General features: G+C 44.4%; 1 protein-coding gene across 2 annotated transcripts in view; it reads right to left on the bottom strand.

Moving 5' to 3' along the window:
• LOC128841529 (serine/threonine-protein phosphatase 2A catalytic subunit alpha isoform) overlaps positions 1–12636 on the bottom strand; it is an 84074-nt gene that overhangs the window by 49130 nt on the left and 22308 nt on the right. The window contains exons 11-14 of one of the 2 annotated variants that reach the window (XM_054036592.1): positions 11813–11906; positions 10697–10859; positions 9648–9745; positions 6925–7019 (exon numbers count right to left, since the gene is read on the bottom strand). In XM_054036592.1, the coding sequence (XP_053892567.1) occupies positions 6966–7019; positions 9648–9745; positions 10697–10859; positions 11813–11906 (409 nt within the window). In that variant the 3' untranslated portion in view covers positions 6925–6965. The remainder of the gene's footprint in view (positions 1–6924; positions 7020–9647; positions 9746–10696; positions 10860–11812; positions 11907–12636) is intronic. The other variant, XM_054036594.1, reaches the window with a different exon arrangement.

Raw genomic sequence — 12636 nt, 5'->3', positions numbered from 1 at the left:
AAGGGTCATCCTGGAAGCATCGGCAGGCCAGGATGACAGCAGCCAACTCTGCGCGCTGTGGGGAGCGCTGAGGCAGGGTAAAGCGGACTTGCCAAGTGCCTTGCACCTGCCAGCTGACCGCACCTCGTGTTGGGCCGCCGTCCGTAAAAAGGGTAAGTGCATCCTTAATGGGGACGGTTGACAAGGACGGCCGGAGGTGAAGGCAATGTTGTTGTAGGAATGAAAGACGGGGGTCAGGGGGAATGTGATATTTAACTTCCCCAACATAGTCAGCAAGAGACAATTGGAGGGTGGCACTGCAAGAGACAGTGCGTTCCCAGTCTTTAGCCGGGATGGGGACAATAATGGCAACGGGGTCCCAACCCAAGAGGGTACGGGACCGTTCTCGCACTTTAAAAATCAGCTCTGCGGCCTGTTGAGGGAGTGTCTGAATAGTATGCGGAGGGGAGTGGGTCAAATAAATCCATTCAATTAAACGAAGACGCGCTGCCGCCCCCTCCTGGGCGAGGACAGCTGTCGGTTGTGAGAGTGTGGGAAGCAAAATGGCAAAAAGGGGCTGTTCCCTTTCTCGGCGGTCGACCCACACCTGGGCCAGGGTCTGGTTAATGAGGGTGACCGCTTGGCGCTGTTCCTGGGAAACGGGAATGATATCTCCGGGGAGACGGCCCTGCCGAAGGCCAGAAAAAAGAGGGGACAGCATGGAGGTAGTCAGAGGGCAAAAAGGACGAATCCAATTAAGGGACCCCAATAACTGTTGAAGCTGTACAAACGTAAGAGGGTTGGGCAATACCAACTCGGGACAAACTGGACGGGCATATGACTGGAGCATGCGGTGACCAAGATACAAAAAGGGTGGCTGACGCTGGATCTTGTCCGGTGCCACAACCAGGCCACACGCCGCAAGCTGGTGGCGCAGTTCGTCCAGCCAGTCATCAGGGAGGACGGGGTGAGCCACCAGGATGTCATCCATGTAGTGGTAAATTAAGGCATCTGGGTGTGCTGCGCGGAAGGGCCGTAGGGCCTGCGCAACAAAATGCTGACACAAGGTGGGGCTATTCAACATGCCTTGAGGGAGCACATTCCACTGATAGCGTGGAGTGGGCTGGGAGTGATTCAAAACCGGAACAGTGAAGGCAAAGTGCACCCGGTCCTCAGGGTGCAAGGGGATGGTAAAAAAACAATCCTTTAAATCTATTACAAATAACCGGTAATCACAGGGAATAAGGTTGGGATTAGGGGTACCACACTGCAGGGGACCCATAGGCTGTATAATTTTGTTAATGGCGCGAAGGTCCTGCAGGAGGCGCCACTTGCCAGATTTCTTTTTAATCACAAACACGGGGGTATTAAAGGGGCTAGTGGACTCCTCCAAACGTCCTGCCTTCAGCTGGTCATTAACCAAGTGCTGGAGGGCCTCCAGCTTTTCTAAAGGAAGCGGCCACTGCGCAACCCATACGGGTTCGTCAGTGAGCCAACGGAGGGGGAGGGCCGTATGCCTAATCATTGATATGGATGGTGGCAGTGAACTGTGTCAATAAATCACGGCCCCACAGGTTGAGGTGGACGGGGAGAATGATAGGCCGGATACGGGCGCGGCGGATGCCTTGGGGCGCCCTAACCTCCAACCATCGGGCACTTCGTTGTGAGTCCTGTGCCCCGCCCACACCCCAAACTGCCGGAGCCTGCTCTGTGGGCCAATGGGCGGGCCACTGCGCAGCGGCAATGACGGTAATGTCTGCCCCAGAGTCGATAACACCCTCGAACGGCTGATCGTTGAGGCAGTAAATGCGTTTGGGTTGGGGTGCTCCAATGTCTTTAACAACTGCTGCCACTTGTGGGTGAATAGTGCGCTGGTCGGTGGACCCGAAGCCTCCGGTTCGGGGAACGTTTCTTCCCCCTGCCGGAAGGGAGTAGGGCACAAGTATGAGTTGCGCCCAGGCATCTCCCTGAAACAGCCGTTTCGGGAGATGACTCCACAGTTGAACATGGATAATTCCACCATAGTCCGAATCCACCACCCCAGGCACCACAAACAGGCCCTGCTTGCTGGCGGACGAGCGGGGTAGGACAAGGCCCACCATGCCCTCCGGCAGCGGGCCCTGAATCTGGGACGGCATGAGGAGGACCTCCCCGGGGAGAGTGATATCCATATTTTCCTGATTAACAAGGTCAATCCCCGCACTGCCCCTTGTGGCGGCGGGGGCGTCGTGCACGGAGAGGGGCGCGGCCTTGGGTCTCGGGCTGGTCGCAGGCCCGCCTACTAGTTTCCCGGGGGGTTGTCTCGGTTAGCAGCCAAGACCCGGCTGTCACCCCCGGCCAAGCGACACTGCGCAGCCCAATGGTAGCCCTTTTTGCATTTCGGACACAGCGTGCGGGGCCTCTGGTCTGTCCGGGGCTTGGGTTTGTTTTTACACATGCCCCCCGCAGGGGCCCGACACTCCCGCCAAAAATGTCCGGGCTTCTGGCAGTTAAAGCAGTTCCCCTGAGGCTTCTGCCCCTTGTGCAGGGCAGCTGCCAGCAGGGCCATCTGATGGGTCTGAGTGCCTACGTCAGCACACGCCTGCAGCAATTCTGCCAGGGTATACCCGGGGCGCCCGACCACTGCCTGCATGGCACGGCGGCAGTCTGCATTGGCATTTTCGTAAGCCAATTTTATCATTAGTTCAGTCTGGGCTTGCGGGTTATCAATCTGCCTCTGGACTGCCTCTTGGAGGCGGTCAATAAACTGGTGGAATGGTTCGGTGGCACCCTGCCGAGTAACCGCAAAGGACTTAGAGGACTCGCCTGCAGCGGGGACCCTGCGGAACGCGCGACGGACACACTGGCCAATGATGGGAAAAGCTACCCGGGGCGTGCCCGCCGCCTGCTCGGGGATGCTCGAAAACTGCCCTGTGCCATATAACTGCTCAGCAAGATAAGCCCCCCCACCTTGCGCTGCTGCTGCAAGCGCCTCTCGCTGGTACTCGCTATCCCACACAACGTATTGCGCGGGAGACAGCACCATGCGACACATGTCTTTCCAATCTTGGGGGAGCAAGAAGTAACCGTTTGACACACCTTCCAAGATCCCCAGGGTGAAAGTGGACCGCACCCCGGTCTCACGAACTGCCTTGCGGAGCTCGCGCAGAACTGAGTAGGGGAGAGCCTCCCAGTCCACTATCTGCCCCCCATTTCCATTATCCCGCCAAGAGACGGGAAACGCCTCGAACCCACACTTGGATTCCTCATCGGTCAAGAGACCGGCCTCACGCGCTTGCCGCACCGCCGCGGCGACAGCGCCCCCCTGCCCGACCGGTAGGCAGGGGGGCGCCACCACGGGCGGCGGCGCAGGGAGGGTCAGCTGTGGGCAGGAGGGGGGTGGCCCATCACCTGGGGGCAAAAGGGGGACCGGCTTGGGGCTGTTGGGGCCGATCCCCTCCAGTGCCTCCTTACAACGCTGCCAGAGCAGCAGGCACTGAACTGGGGCACGGGGTTTACTATACAAGGTGATCCCAATCTGTATCCAATCAAAAAGCTGCAATGACCCGCAGTCTGGATACCATGGGCACTGGCGATCTATTTCCCTTAGGAGGTCCTCAATATGAGCGACCGGGACAGCGACACATGATCGCTGTCGTATAATCTCTTGTAACTCTCTTGCGTGCTCCTTCTGGGCACTGGAAAGTTTCCCCCCCATACTCACGAATAAGGGGCGGCAAACAGCCGCGGGCGCGCTCGGCGTATCCAGCCGGTGAGTAGAGGGGTATCACGTCGGGGTCACCAGCTGTGGTGACGACGCAGGAAAGGAAACAGAACGCCAGGTCTGTGGTAGCTAGAGAGCTTTACAAGCCTCTTGCAAAAAGCCTCCCAGGAAAACTTTTCCTGGGGTTTTTATTTCTCTCCTTACTTTGTTTACAACTCTTCTTAGTGGTTACATTCTTGCGCATAGAAGAGCCAGGCAGTATACATGCACATAAGATAACGAACCCATCTCTTGAGCGCGTGAACACCAGCTGCGAGAGTACAATCAAATCAGCCAAATAAGTTTCCCAAACACAAACGCTGGATTGAAGGTCACTCCTGCCTCGTAGCCATGGGAGCAGTTTGCCGCGCCTGTGGACTGGCGATTCGGGAGCTATGCATCTCTACAGAAACTTACAAAGGATGAATATAAACAAATAACACAAATATGTAGGGACAAAATTAGAAAAGCCAAGGCACAAAACAAGATTAACTAGCTAGAGACATAAAGGGAAACAAGAAAACATTCTACAAATACATTAGAAGCAAGAGGAAGACCAAGGACAGAGTAAGCCCATTAGTCAATGAGGGAGGAAAGACAATAACAGAAAATGTGGAAATAGCAGAGGTGCTCAATGACTTCTTTGTTTTGGTTTTCACCAAGAAGGTTGGTGGCGATTGGATGTCTAAAATAGTGAATGCCAGTGAAAATGAGGTAGGGTCAGAGTCTAAAGTAGGGAAAGAACAAGTCAAAAATTACTTAGACAAGTTAGAGGTCTTCAATTCACCAGGGCCTGATGAAATGCATCCTAGAATACTCAAGGAGCTGACTGAGGAGATATCTGAGCCATTAGCAATTATCTTTGAAAAGTCATGGAAGACGGGAGACATTCCAGAAGACTGGAAAAGGACAAATATAGTGCCCATCTATAAAAAAGGGAAATAAGGACATCCCAGGGAATTACAGACCAGTCAGCTTAACTTCTGTACCAGGAAAGATAATGGAGCAAATAATTAAGCAATCAATTTGCAAACACCTAGAAGCTAATAAGGTGATAAATAACAGTTAGCATGGATTTGTCAAGAACAAATCATGTCAAACCAACCTGATAGCTTTCTTTGACAGGGTAACAAGCCTTGTGGATAAGGGGGAAGTGGTAGATGTGGTATATCTTGACTTTAGTAAGGCTTTTGATAGTCTCGCATGACCTTCTCATAAACAACCTAGGAAAATAAATCTAGATGGAGCTACTATAAGATGGGTGCATAACTGACTGGAAAATCGTTCCCAGAGAGTAGTTATTACTGGTTCACAGCCATGCTGGAAGGGCATAACGAGTGGGGTCCCACAGGGATCAGTTCCGGATCTGGTTCTGTTCAGTATCTTCATCAATGATTTAGATAATGGAATACAGAGTACACTTATAAAGTTTGCGGACGATACCAAGCTGGGAGGGGTTGCAAATGCTTTCGAGGATAGGATTAAAATTCAAAATGATCTGGACAAACTGGAGAAATGGTCAGAAGTAAACAGGATGAAATTCAATAACCACAAATGCAAAGCACTCCACTTAGGAAGGAACAATCAGTTGCATACATACAAAATGGGGAATGACTGCTTGGGAAGGAGTACTGCGGAAAGAGATCTGGAGTCATAGTGGATCACAAGCTAAATATGAGTCAATAGAGTAACACCACTGCAAAAATAGCGAACATCATTCTGGAATGTATTAGCAGGAGTGTTGAAAGTAAGACACAAGAAGTAATTCTTCCACTCTACTCCACGCTGATTAGGACTCAACTGGAGTATTGTGTCCAGTTCTGGGTGCCACATTTCAGGAAAGATGTGGACAAATTGGAGAAAGTCCCAGAGAAGAGCAACAAAAATTATTAAAGGTCTAGAAAACATGACCTATGAGGGAATATTGAAAAAACTGGGTTTGTTTAGTCTGGAGAAGAGAAGACTGGGGGAGGTAGGGAAATTATAACAGTTTTCAAGTATGTAAAAGGTTGTTACAAGGAGGAGTAAGAAAAATTGGTTTTCTTAACCTCTGAGGATAGAACGCAAGCAATGGGCTTAAACTGAAGCAAGGGAGGTTTAGGTTGGATGTTAGGAAAAACTTCCTAACTGTCAGAGTGGTTAAGCACTGAAATAAATTGCCTAGAGAGGTGATGGAATCTCCATCATTGGGGATTTTTAAGAGCAGGTTGGACAAACACCTGTCAGGAATGGTCTAGATCAGGGGTCAGCAACCTTTGGCATGCGGCTTGCCAGGGTAAGCACCCTGGCGGGCCGGGCCAGTTTATTTACCTGCTGACGTGGCAGGCTCAGCCGATCGTGGCTCCCACTGGCCGCGGTTCGCCATCCAGGGCCAATGGGGGCGGCGGGAAGCGGCGCAGGCGAGGGATGTGCTGGCCGTGGCTTCCCACCGGCCCCAATGGTCTGGATTTAGTTTATTTTATTTTCAGAAACTACAACAAAAATAGTAAGTAGAACCCTAATGAGCAAAAGATGCAAATAATAATGATCAAAATAATAAACCAGAAAACACAAGGGGCCAGGTTTTTAACCCTGACATCTAATTTTGTGTACCCACTTTTGTACATACTACAGTGCATACATAAACAATCTATAAATGGGGTAGCTGGCCATTAAAATGACCAATCTGCATGTGCAAAATGGATACACGACCACATATGCAGTCACAATAAATTGTTTGGAAAAAATAGTTGCTAAAATTAAACAGCCAGAAAATTTGGCCCACATTACCCTAACCCTAAAGCGTCTGAACACATGGAATGATCCATTGTTATCTGGTACACTATTACAGAAGTCTTAAATCATCATCTATCAGAGAAAAGAGTAACAGACTCTTATAGAAATGCCAGGCTAATTAATGACCTTTAGCCAGTCTTAGATCAGCTGGACATCCAGTAGTGATAGGTGTACAGATTTTTATACATAAGTACTGGAAGGAGCCTAATGTTGGTACTTAGCCTTCAAAAATAAGTTTTGTGTGTTTCAGATTTCATAAAAGTTTAATGTAAGCTTCATTTATATAAGCAATTTTAGGACCAATGCATTCTAAAGTAATTTCCTGGAGAATAACCATATATTACATGAAGTCTATAAAATTTTCTGCAGAATTCTCCAAATATCTTCATTTATTAAAGGTTAATAGAAAAGCACAGATTTTACTGTACTGTGATTCTTCAGTCTCTCAAGCTTCATGCTTCTACACTGCTTATTCTACATCTCGCAGATTGGTTTTATTTTCACTTTGTGTATTTCCGGTATTCTAAAAAATAAATTGATAAGGAACATCAGTTGACTGGCTATTCGTTCTTACATCTATTTAGTTTTATATTAACATTGTTTCTCCGCTAACAGTTTTTGCATCGCAGCACTAATTGCTAAAAGCATTCAGATTTGTGAATCAATGGAAAATGATGCCTTTAACCATTCCCCAAACTCCTCTTCACTAGTGTGAATAGCTACTGGAGACCCAAGCTTGATGAAATTAAGCAGTGTACTCTCTTATTTCTCATTTCCTCCATCGGATCCTATCTGATGATGAAGATTAAAGCCCCTGACAAGACAGTGGTGTCTTTTGTTTTTCATCTGTCCAGCCAGATTAGACAATTGGCATCAACTACTGGTGTCATGGGCAGGCACTACCTATGAAGCATTCAGCTGTCATCCTCAAACATTTAATTCAATGTCACATTTTTCCAAATACATAACATTGTCCCATAACACTCTATGATATAAAAACATATAGTTGTGTTCAGCTTTACTCTTTCCTTGACGCTTGTAATATTTGTGCACAAAGATGTTAGGACTCAGTTGTGCAACAATTCTTCACAGTGTACATCCACAGAAACTAGGATACCAATGAAGCTTTTTATATCATTGAAGCTGGATGGATTTTCCTTTCTGACACAGTTCAGTTCTCACTATGTAAATATATGAAATCTGAAAATTATGGAAAATATGATCAAATAATAATTGGAAAAATCCTTAGGTCCTTACTCAATTTTCAGTCAGTTCTTACTCGGGTAAGTAGTAACCGGCTTTAATGGGAGCTGACCTCAGTAAAAATGGAGTAAGAACCTCAGGATAGGGCCTATTTAATAATACCTGACATTTATACAGAACTTTTCCTCAACAGAGTTCAAAGTGCTTTATGAAGATTAGGTATGAGGGAACTGAGGTACAAAGAGTTTAAGGTTATACTGCAAAGTATGCAATACATTTAAGTTACAGACTTTATAATCATACACTTTACAATGAATTGCAGATCTATTTTTTCAGTCTTTCTTACTGTAAAACAATATTTTATATAGTTTAATAAACATGTGATCTAGCATGATAAAGCCAAAAAGGAAGAGTTTGGTATGCTATCTGATTCACTGACATGCCCACAAATGTTGCAACCCTTGTGCTTTCCCCTTCTACTTTTAAAGCCTAACCTGCTGGTGACAGTACACATAAATTAATGGAGTATCTAGCACAAGAGATGCACATAGATGCTGGAACTAAGGGTGCTGCACCCCCCGGCTTGAAGTGGTTTCCATCATATACAGGATTTACAGTTTGGTTCAGTGGCTCTCAGCACCCCCACTGTACAAATTGTTCCAGCACCCCGGAGATGCATGACCTTTATTCTTTTTATTGGTGACAGTGTGTAAGATCTTGCCCTTCTATTAAATGTTGTTTATGCTAAAAATGATCCATCACGGAACAATGCATTATCTATTGAAATCCTGGTCTTCTTGCACACACATAAATGGACTTCATATAGTGCCTAATTATGATATTGAGATGCAGCATGACCTGGTGGAACAGAATGAAACTGGGAGCCAGGAACTCCTGACTCTAATCCCAGCTCTAACACTGATTCAAAGTGATTCTTTGGGACAGCTACCTGTGCTTAACTTCCCTGGGTCTCAATTTCCCCTTCTAGAAAACGGAGAAAATAATACTTACTTTGCTGCTTTACAGAGATATTCTGAAGTTTAATTAGTTAATATTTGTACAATGTTTCAAAATTATAAACTGCTACAGATATGTTAAGTATTACAATTGTGTGTAAATTTAGGCTGGGAAATAGCGAAGGAACTTGTTCTGTGTTTGGCAACTAGAACATCATACTCTGATCCTTATATCCACCCCCAGATTTGTCTAGCTTTGGGGTGAATAATTACTATGTGTTTGGTTGCAATGCAAATTTGGAAACCTCTTCCCTTTACAAGCAGGAAAAGATCTGGATTGATTTTTGATGCCCTGCTTGAGCGCAGAGATCCTCAGAAAATTGGCAGATCTGCTTCTGAGCCTTCCAAACAGTAGCATTTAACTCTTAACCTATTTTGATTGCATTGTCAGAAAATGGAAAGCAAGGAGTTTCTGCAGGAGTATCTGGGGATATAGTGAGCAAAATCAAGACCAGCTCAGTAAAGTCAATAAATTGGCACCTGGTTACACCAGATCTGAACTGGTTTATTGTGTATTAAGTTCAACATATTCTCCGCAGTCCTGGATTCTGACAGTAGATCAATTGTTTGCCAGTTGTAGTCATTTATCTTCAGCTTAAGTAAAGTTCCAATTCTTAATGATGTATTACATTCTGAAGCAGTTATAGAGTTATATTTTTGGTTACTGTGTTAGAAATATGGCTAATAACTGCTATCTATTATTTACAAATTTAATTATGCAACATACTTATTTGTAAGTTACTGAACAAGGGAAACTTATATTAGATACAATATCTAGTTTTTAATGAGCTCTTGATTTTAAGTTTTTATCTAATTTCCAGCTAGGTTTACTCAGACACAAGACTGAGTAATTTCCCCTCATGTTCACATAGTGAGTCAATAGACCAACCCACACGATTTCTCTACTAAACAAACATACAGTATTAATTTACCTCTTGTTTTTCTTGATTCTGATCCACATTTAGTAAAGATGGTATTTTAGATACTTCCAATTTCTTTGACTCCCTCTTCAGCACTTTTACCTGTTTAACTTTTACAAACAGACACCTTATTATTTCCGCATATTGTATTTTTTCATTTCTACATGGTCCTTCAGTTTCATCTTCTGTGTTTAATTGATTACTTTTGAAATAGTGTTGAACAAGAAAACCAGGGTCGTACTGAAAATTGAGTATGGAGATTACAGAAGAAGACAACCACTTATTGTATGCTGAAGGACTGAATATGCGATACAGTTCCCATTTAAATTCAGACTGTGATCATTTTAATGATAAGAACCAAGTTACTGATACGCTACTAAGGGTGTCCATTTGGCTGCACAGCTGCTGTTACTTGAACTAGTCTCTAGATGTCATTGTTTTCTATAGAGAGACAAGGTAGGTAAGGTAATATCTTTTCTTGGACCAGCTTCTGTTGGTGAGAAAGACAAGCTTTTGAGCTTCCACAGAGCTCTTCTGTCCTAAAGAAGAGCTCTGTGTAAGCTCGAAAGCATGTCTCTGTCACCAACAGAAGCTGGTCTAATAAAAGATATTACCTCACCGAGCTTGTCTCTCTAATAACCTGGGACCAGCACAGCTACAACATAACTGCATACAACAATGGAAGATATTTTTATTTCCCTAGAAATCCTGATTGAAGCTCATTTGTCTGGCAGTTCACATACGTGGAAATACAAATAAAATAAAACAAGCTGACAAAAAATTCCAAACTATATTTTTAAGGTTTGCTTAATATGTTAAAAATAAATGACCTCTTTAAAAGATGGTGCTAACTTCAATTTGCAAATGAGGACTCTTGTCCAGTCCAAAGACTCGGATGTGTGCACAACAGTGATTTTGTCCAATTTGATGCATTTTTTTTTCTCAGCACCTTTCACCAAAAATCACATACTGGTTTTTAAGTCTTAATTAGATTAACCCTTCTCTTCAACTGGCACTTGATGTAGATTTGCAAACAGCAAAAGCCAATTACAATTTCATACCTTCTATTCCTTTCAGCTCCTTTTGTTGTGCTGTTACTGGCAGTTCTGGGAAATGGATGTCTTTCTTCTCAGATTTTGAAATACTGCGTTTCTTTCGGTTCATATTGGCCATTTGATCAATCTGAGCAGCTCGTTCATACAGTGTGACTTTTTCTGTCTGAGTCTAAACAGAAAATCACAATATATTTAAAACTGTATGTGATATGAGTATGGCTATATCTTTCTTGGCATGTTTCAAGAGGTTGCCACCAACTAAACAAAGTAAAATATATTTAAAGTTCAAACTTCAATAGTGTTCCAAAAGCCAAGGTCTTCACATGCTAGAGGAAGCTAACTATGTATCACTACTAGTTATGAATCACCATTATGGGATAGGAGAACATTTAGAATTTTTATCTTTCAAAAAGGTCTATCATAATGTAGCTCTGGCTCCCCTGCAGGTGGCGGTATTCAGGGACATAGGCACTTACATCACTGTGTATTGTTTGCCACCTTACCAATTTAAAAATGAAGAACAGAAGCATACAATTACTTTGTCATACCTCCTTTCAAGTGGGAATGGTCAGCTGACCTGAGACATACCAAAAGAAAAATGTGTGTTATTCTTTGGCCCCACCAGGGTTTTCACAATAAAAGATAGGAAGTGAGCTCTGCAGGGAAACGAGTGTATTTGTTAATGTCAAAAAGTGGGGTTCTCAGGATGAAGATATGATTATGGTAATTGGTCAAGGATTATCATGGAGAAAACCCAACACTAGTGAGAGAGATGTACATGAAAGTGTAAAACTGTCTCAGGAATATAGGGCAAAATCCTGGATCCACTGAAGTCAATGGTGAAACACCCATTGATAGGTCCAACATTTCATGCAGAGTCTGAATTTCTTTTACTCTAGTTTCTGGAGCTGCTCCTCCACCCTCAACCCCTGCCCATCACCACCAGCTGGGAGTCTCCAGAAACCACTAGGCCTGTCCTTAAATAAGAGTTTCACAACATGAAAGTCTTATTATGTGTCAACAGGAAAAGTATAAACAGATAAGACAGTAGCACGAAATACAGAATATTATGGAAGAGAGAAGAAAGGGTTTAATTTTAAACTACCAGTTTTGGAAACATACTTGAGCCAGAGTCCCATCATCCTGTCTGTTGTTTGGACCTATTTGTCCCACTGACTGCCAAGGGCTTCTCCTTTTCTTTGCTTTTTCAGGTAGCCTATGACAAAGAAATACAACTATAATATGCAACATTAATTATCAGTTAAGTGCGATATGCTCTTATTATGTAAACAAACATGCACATTCACAAATGTATTCTAAACTAGCTTTGTTGGTGAGGGTGGTGTCTGGCATCTGAGAACAGACATATCTCAACACAGCTTTGGAGGCCGCCATTTAATAGTAATATTTAGCATTTAAACACTACATTTCATGTTCTAATTATTTTAACTACATTAACTAATTAATTTTTACAACACTCTTATAAGAGTGATAGGAAATATTATCCCCAATGTACAGAAGGGAAACAGACAAAAGAAAAGCTAAGGTCACTGATCTAAAGTCATAGAGGGAGTCACTGTCAGGGCAAGGATTCATATGCAGGAGTTCCTGCCTTGAGACCTTTCCTCTGACCATGCATCTATCTCCATCTCCCATAATATTCACAGATGCCCACCACCACGCTGCAGCCACTTTTACAGTGCTCACCCTCCAGCCAGAGGACCACTTTTCCAACTTGTCAAAAGCTGAAAGACTACATCTTATTTGGAAAAAAAAAAGCAGATTACAGGAACCCTCTTCTTCTGAAAGAGCATTTGTTCTTATTTTAATAGAAGTGTGGATTGTAGAAATGACTGATCTCGGTTTGTCCTATCTTTGACCCAACAGACCTGATCTGTCTCAATCCATGACAGGACAAATAATCTCTGTGGGCTCCATCTCTGTAC

Source organism: Malaclemys terrapin, chromosome 8 (assembly GCF_027887155.1).
Source record: "Malaclemys terrapin pileata isolate rMalTer1 chromosome 8, rMalTer1.hap1, whole genome shotgun sequence".
In the NCBI taxonomy this organism is placed as follows: Eukaryota; Metazoa; Chordata; order Testudines; family Emydidae; genus Malaclemys; species Malaclemys terrapin.
The sequence above is the reverse complement of the archived record's forward strand: the minus strand, read 5'-3'. Positions and strand labels throughout refer to the sequence as shown.